The sequence below is a fragment of the Sardina pilchardus genome, chromosome 7 (genome assembly GCF_963854185.1).
Source record: "Sardina pilchardus chromosome 7, fSarPil1.1, whole genome shotgun sequence".
Lineage (NCBI taxonomy): Eukaryota > Metazoa > Chordata > Actinopteri > Clupeiformes > Clupeidae > Sardina > Sardina pilchardus.
Genome location: NC_085000.1, coordinates 19,045,228 through 19,052,727, shown reverse-complemented (window position 1 = coordinate 19,052,727; position 7,500 = coordinate 19,045,228). Strand labels below are relative to the sequence as shown.

Sequence of the window (7,500 nt, the reverse complement as noted above, 5' to 3'; positions counted from 1 at the left end):
CCTCTCCTCCTCCCGGCCGCGCTAATCAGGCATGATCAACAACACACACATATTACACACATAACTAACTAATTATGCCAACAACATCAGCAGGCAGCAGGGAGGGGCAGCCAGCAGGAATGACCCAGTAGAACCAGTGCTAAAAAGAACATGCTACACATGATTCAGCCCTGCTCCCCAGGGGGGCTCCATCATACCCTGTGTGTGTGTGTGTGTGTGTGTGTGTGTGTGTGTGTGTGTGTGTGTGTGTGTGGGTGGGTGGGTGGGTGGGTGAGTGTGTGTGCGTCATGTGTGAGGTATGTGTGTTTTTATGTGTGTCGTTTGTGTGTGTGTGTGTGTGTGTGCTTGTTCATGTGCAGTTGACTTTGTGCTCTGTGCCAAATCTGAGGTAAAAACAGACACAAATGAAAGTGACATGCCATGACCTCTTTCTCTTCTCTTATTCATCCTCCCCTCCTCTCCTCCACTCTCCTCCCTTCCTCCCTCTATCCTCCCCTCCCTCCCTCCCCCACTCCCTCCCCACCCACCGCTCCTCTCCCCCTCTGCGGAGCCCACTGGTCGGCGGACGGTCAGACTTACCGGTGACGGTGATCTGCATGGGGGCGACGAGCGGCCGGTTGTTGTCCAGCTTGCGGCTGAGGCGCAGCTCGCCGCTGGTGTGGTTGAGCAGCAGCAGGTGCAGCTCGTTGCCGCGGTCGAAGGTGTAGTAGAGGCGGTCGGTGACGTCGGGGTCGTGCGCGGGCACGTGGCCAATCACGCCGCTCGGGAACGTGTTGGAGCGGTTGGACACGAAGTTGTTGAAGATGATCTGGAAGGGCTGCAGCGTGGGCCTGTTGTCGTTCTGGTCCACCAGCCGGATGCGGACGGTGGCTCGGCTGACCAGTGGGGCCGAGGTGGCCTGCACCACGATCACGTACTCGTTGCGCGCCTCGTAGTCCAGGTCGATGAGCGAGGTCAGCTCGCCGGAGAAGATGTCCATCTGGAAGATCTCGGGGATGTTGCCCTCCACGATCTGGTACATGATCTGGGCGTTGGCGCCCTCGTCCGGGTCGGTGGCGGTGATCTGGGCCACCACGCTCCCCACGGCGCTGTTCTCCCGGACCAGCACCTCAAAGTCGTCGGCGGGGAAGACGGGCGCGTTGTCGTTGACGTCGGTCACGCTCACCTGGATGTGGACGGGCGTGCGCTGCGGGGGCACGCCGCGGTCGACGGCGTAGGCGGTCAGCTCGTAGAAGGGCACGCTCTCGCGGTCCAGCCGGCGCATGGTGCGCACGATGCCCGACGTGGGCTCGATGGTGAAGTCGCCGTCGCCGTCCTCGCCGTTCTGGAAGGTGTACTGCACGCGGCCGTTGGCGTGCGCGTCCCGGTCGGTGGCGGAGATCTGCAGCACGCTGGTGAAGCTGGGCGCGTCCTCGCTCACGCCGCCCTGGTAGCGCGGGCTCATGAACTGCGGCGCGTTGTCGTTGACGTCGTTGACGTTGACCTCCACGTAGGTGGTGTCCGACTTCTGCGGGATGCCGTTGTCGCGCGCGGTGATGGCCAGCGTGTAGGTCATCTGGTCCTCGTAGTCCAGCTCGGCCTGCAGCGTGATGGCGCCGCTGGACGGGTCGATGCGGAACTGCGGGATGTTGTCCTCCAGGAAGTAGGTGATGCGCGCGTTCTCGCCCACGTCCTCGTCGGTGGCGCTGATGACCACCACGGTGCTGCCGGCCGGCCGGTCCTCGTTGATGCTGACCGAGTAGTGGGCGCTCTGGAAGACGGGCCGGTGCGTGTTGGCGTCGGTGATGTTGACGTGCACCTGGCAGGTGTCGTGCAGCGTGCGGTCCGACGCGGTGACGGTCAGCACGTAGCGTCGCTCCTGCTTGTAGTCCAGCGGCAGCGCCAGAGTGACCAGTCCGGCTCCGCCCGCCGTGCTGATGGAGAAGCGGTTGCGCGTGTTGCCCCCGGTGATCTGGTAGGTGACGGCGCTGTTGACGTCTCGGTCCACCGCCGTCACGCTGACCACGCTGGTGCTGACCACGGCGTCCTCGTTCAGACGCACGTGGTACTCGCGCTGCAGGAACTCGGGCCGGTTGTCGTTGACGTCCATCACCGTGATGGTCACGCTGGCCGTGGCCGAGAGCGGAGGCGCGCCGTAGTCGCGCGCCTCCACGCCGAAGAAGTAGTGCTCCACGGCCTCGCGGTCCAGCTCCGAGCTGACCGTCACCCAGCCCGTGGCCGGGTTGATGAGGAAGGGCGTGTCGCTGGCCGTGCCGCGCAGCCGGTACTCCAGACGGGCGTTGTCGCCCGAGTCCGTGTCGATGGCCTGGATGTGCAGGATGGAGTGACCGACGGGCGCGCTCTCCAGCACGGTGGCCTGGAACGGCGTGGACACGAAGATGGGCGGGTTGTCGTTGACGTCGATCACCTGGACGCTGACGATGCCCGTGTTGTTGGAGAGCGGCGGCCGGCCGTTGTCCTGCGCGCGGACCCTCAGCGTGTACTCGCGCTCGGCCTCGTAGTCCAGCGCCGCCACCACCTGGACCTCGCCCGTCACGCTGTCGATGGCGAACTGGCCGCGGCTGTTGCCGCTGATGATGTTGTAGTGGACGGCGGCGTTGGCGTCCTTGTCGCGGTCCGAGGCGCTGACGCGCAGGATCTCGGTGTGCGGGCGCACGTCCTCGCGCACGGGCACCACGTAGCGCTTCTTGCTGAACTGCGGCACGTTGTCGTTCTCGTCCAGCACGGTGATGTGGACGCCGACGGTGGCGGAGCGCGGGCCCGGCTCGCGGCCCTGGTCGCTGGCCTCCACCGTCAGCGTGTAGCGCTCGTTGGCCTCGCGGTCCACCATGCCGCGCGTGGTGATCAGGCCCGAGCGCGGGTCCACCTCGAAGGCCGCGCGCGCCACCTGCGCCCCCTCGCCCACGAAGCGGTAGCGGATGTCGGCGTTGGCGGGCGAGTCGAGGTCGGTGGCGCGCAGCTGCAGGATGGGGTAGCCCTCCTCCACGTTCTCCCGGATGGTCTCCCGGTACTCGGTCTGCTCGAACACGGGCGGGTGGTCGTTGCGGTCGGCCACCGTGATGGTCACCATGGTGGTGCCGGAGAGGCGCGGCGAGCCGTGGTCGGTGGCCGTCACGCGGAAGAAGTGCTGGACCATGTGCTCGCGGTCCAGGATGTGCGAGGTGGTCAGCAGGCCCGTGTCCGGGTGGATGTGGAAGTAGTCCATGGAGTGGCTGTTCATGAGCGGCGCGATGCTGTAGCTCAGTCTGCCCGCCTCGCCCGCGTCCGGATCGCTGGTGCTGGCGCTCACGTTCATCACCAACGTGCCCGGGGGCTGGTTCTCGGGCACCTGCACCTGGTAGTTGTACTGGGTGAACTTGGGGTGGCGGTTGGCGGCGCGGCGCGAGCGGCCGACCTGTGGCGCCTCTTCGTCCTCCTTGGCGTCCTCCTCTTCCTCGCTCTCCTGGATCTCTGTCCCCTGGCTGTCGTCGCCGTCGTCATCCTCCAGCGGGCTCTCTTCCTCCCACTCTCCCTCTCCGCTGTCTTTCATTTCATCCCACTCCTCTCGGGTGTCCTCCGCTCTTCGCCACTCTTTGTTCTCTCTCTCCATTCCCCCCCTCTTTCCCTCCATCTCTCTACTTCTCTCTGCTTGACCGATCTCTCCGTTTTTTTGTGAAGGGATGGCCGCCTGTTCCCTGTCTCTCTTTGTGTCTCCCTCACTAGCCCGCTCCTTGTCTTCCTCCCTCATTTCCTCTGTGGCCTGTCTGTCACCCTTGCCCCAGCCCCCCTCCTCTCTCTCTCCCTCTCCCTCTCTCCCCTGCTCCTTGGCCTCGACCCCCAGCTGCACCCTTGGCTGACTGACACCTACCTCGGATAATGGCACTCGTTTACCGGAATTTAATTGCGAGCGTGTGGCTCCCCCGTCGGCATTCAGTCTGTCAGAACAGGCGCTGCTGTCAGAAGACGTTGCAAACTGGCCATCCTCTAACGGCACGGGTCCATCGTCGGGGGAGGGTGCGCACACGGCAGGTTGAGACGTCTTCCGACTCGAATCGGCATCAGAACTCTCGCCACTCATCTGAATAATTGAATTTTCATCTCCATAGACCTCGTCCTTGTTGTTATGATTATTGTTGTTGTTGTTGCTGTTTGTATTCCACAAATAAACACTAGTAACATGAGAGGGATAATCTGAGAAGAGTGTACCCGGTGATGTCGGAGGCGTGTAAACTTCGGGAGCTGTCCACGGAGCGCGTGGTGCTGATGCCTCCTCAGCTCCCCGAGCACTGACACTCGGCGAGGCACGAGCGGCGTGTGACTCATGTCCCCGTGTTGTGAAGTTCGGCACGGGGGAGATATGGAGCTGAGACTCTGCGTGATTTGCTGTGCGTGAGTCATTGTGGTGCGCAAGGAGCAGTGATGAGATTGATTTAGCTGGAATCGTTTCCGCTGTGATATGGTAATTGGCGACCCGCTCATCAGATGATTTCCGCGAACGGCAGTGGCTGCCGCTTAATCTCACGGCGGGAGAGATTCGGTTGTCAGAATCACTTGGTGACATAGATCCCGCGGGATCCTCTAGACGGGACTCCCGAAAACCGTTCCATTGAGACTTTTCCCGAAGTATGTCTGGAGAACGCGCGGATAGAGAATCTCTCTGTAAGCTTCTTTCTGTTGGCGTAACATTCAGACTCACTGTGTGATATGCGCGGACACTTTTCCTCTCTCGTATTTCATTCTGAAAGTATGGCCTCCACCGGTTCAGGACACCGGCGGTGCGGGAACGGTGCCTAAATTCGTTTGGTGACCGCTGTGAGCAACCTGTGCGCGAGACACTGTCGAGACTAATCCAGGGGGATACGGAACAGTTGTCGGTGGTGCCGGTAAACTGCGCTGAAAGGTGTTTTGGGTTGGATTCGCACGCTGCGCTGCCACGCATATTCCCCACGGCCACAAGGGTGATGCGAGTCCGTCCCTCTGTGTTGTAATCGATAACACAGTAGTGGCAGAAAAGCAAAAAGCCATCGGGTCCTTTGTCCAATTTATAGCTGTTGAAAACATTGTAACCCTCATTAGAATTTGAATAGACCTTTGACAACGGACGAGTGGGTCCCTGGACGGCAATCGCCTTGTGTGCGCGAGCCAAGAAGAGGTGGTATGGAGGCCCGTTTCGCTTTCTTGCACCTTGTTGGTTCTCCAGCCACCACACACACACCTCGCGTTCTTCTGCCGCCGGCGCCGAGACCCTTCCAGAGCAGTCCGGTAGACCAGGTGTCCACCACAATCGCGCACGAGTCCTTTGTACACACATTAGCTCTCCTTCAGGCACCGGGGAGAAGAGAGAAGGGGAAACAACGCCCCAGTCGTTGCCGTCGTGGCAGCATCTCCTACCTGAGTGGAGACGGACGGCGCCGGTCAGACGGCTCGGTTCTGGAGTGTGTGTGCTAGCATTCCGATTCTCCGGTGATGAGGAGCCTGGCCAGGTCTCGTGAGCTCGAAACAGAGAGCACGAGCCGCTAATCTGACATTTGGATGACGGCAGCCTCCGTCCAGGGCGGATCTCCCGACCGCCCCAATTCAATTCCCCCGTTTCCCGGGGAGGACTGGCTCTGCTGACATGACCGGGGGGTTGGGGGGCACGCGGGCCCGCTTCCCTCCCCGGGACGACGGCAAACAAAGAGCAGAAGAGCAGGCAGAGCAGCAGCGGTGGCGCGAGCGAGCTGGAGCCCAGCAGCAGTGCAGCCATTAGTCTGGTGAGATCCTTTCTCTCCCCCTCTCTCCCCCTCTCTCTGTCTCTCGCACACACACTCACACTCACTCTCCTCTCTGGTCGAGAGCTTGTCTCTTTCTTTCTCTCCCGCTCCCAAGGCTGGCTAGGTTGCCAGCACCGCCGCCCGCACCCGTCTCCTTCCGCCGTACTCCCCGGTCTCTCGGTAATCCCGGGAAGCTTGCATTTACTCTCGGTGTTCGGAAGAACTCGGTGCGTGAGCGTCACGGGCGCAGCATCCCTGCCTCTCATTCACATCCAACATGGCTCTCAGCAGACCCCGGCGCTACTACCCATCCTCCCCCTCTCCCCTCACTCACTCGCCCTCTCCCCTCCTCCCTATCACACATCCTCTCTCTCTCTCTCTCTCTCTCTCTCTCTCTCTCTCTCTCTTTCTCTCTCTCTCTCACTCTCTCTCTCTCAGAATGGTTTATTCCATCGCGCAGGACTGTTTCACCACCCGCAGACGCCATATTCACAACTGGAACGAGAGTTATAAAGCCACACGGCGCACATGTACACACTTGACTAATAGAAAACACATAAGAATTGGACAGGGTTGGTTTGTAGACACACCTCTCCCACGACAAAAAAATAGAATTCGTCCTTGAAGTAGACTCAACAAAAAACCTGTTGGCATTGTGAATTACAAATGGAGACATTATACAATGAGTTGAGTCGTCGTTAATACAATACAATATGAAGGGCTCGAGCCAAGTTGCATATTATTTAAGGTTTTAGCTAGAATATGAGTAGGCTACATTAATAGTTGGTTTTGCTATTACAATGTTCCTATGATAGCCTTAGCCTACATGAAGTCATCGTGACGTCATCACGTCCAAGTTCAATTATTTTTTTATTTAGATACAGTTATTAAGAAAATAAATGTAGCCTATTGCCCTTTGGCACTCAACATTTTTTTCCCGAGATTTCCCAACACGTTACAGTTTGTGGGGAAACACAAGCTCTGACACCAGTCACTCAAGTGTGTGTTTGTCAGCTGAAAGTGAATATTTTATGTGTTTTTTTTGTAGGTTATAAATAACATTGTTTATTCTGTTGGTAAAACGAAGGTTCACTCAGAGCAGCAGGAATGCGCGCTCGGTCAGAAATAACGCGCGGGCCTGAAAAAGCAATCTGTGTTTCTCTCGGTCTGACACGGTTGGAACGAATCCACGGATGCTGAAAAATTCATACGGCTCAATTATACTGCGAACACACACACACACACACACACACACACACACACACACACACACACACACACACACACACACACACACACACACACACACACACACACACACGGACTCCTAAGGTAAAACAGAGAAGAAGGGAACACCAAATACAGCTCGAAAGACAGCTGTCTCTGGGTGGTTTCTAAGTGAAAGAGAAATGAGAACGCGTTTTTTTTTCTGTCGCCGGGAGACAGAGACTAGTTGAGATTTGGCGGTTGTCTAGACAATCTCTTGCTCACAGTCACGGAGGCGCAATCACATTAAAACACAGGCAGACGGGAATTCCCTGCCTGCGCCTCGCCTGTGAAGAACCTGTGTAGCCTACAAGCGCACACGCCCCTACTGAAACACGTACTAAGACACGGGGAGATTCCAAATGAATGTAGCCTAGGCCTAACTCAAATGTGGACACGTGTTTTGTGTTCCCCTGGAAGTGAGTAAGATGCAATTTAAATTGTAGGCTACTAGACCAAACTAGACTGCCTTCCAGTGAAGCCTGTCTCGTCGCTGCTCAAA

The 7,500-nt window shown here is 58.4% G+C and overlaps 1 protein-coding gene across 1 annotated transcript in view; it reads right to left on the bottom strand.

Moving 5' to 3' along the window:
- Positions 1-3,529, bottom strand: part of celsr3 (cadherin, EGF LAG seven-pass G-type receptor 3) — a 48,903-nt gene extending 45,374 nt beyond the window's left edge. Inside the window, exon 1 of the mRNA XM_062540236.1 lies at positions 580-3,529. Coding sequence (XP_062396220.1) covers positions 580-3,529 — 2,950 coding nt within the window. The remainder of the gene's footprint in view (positions 1-579) is intronic.
- Between the last annotated feature and the right edge of the window lie 3,971 nt (positions 3,530-7,500).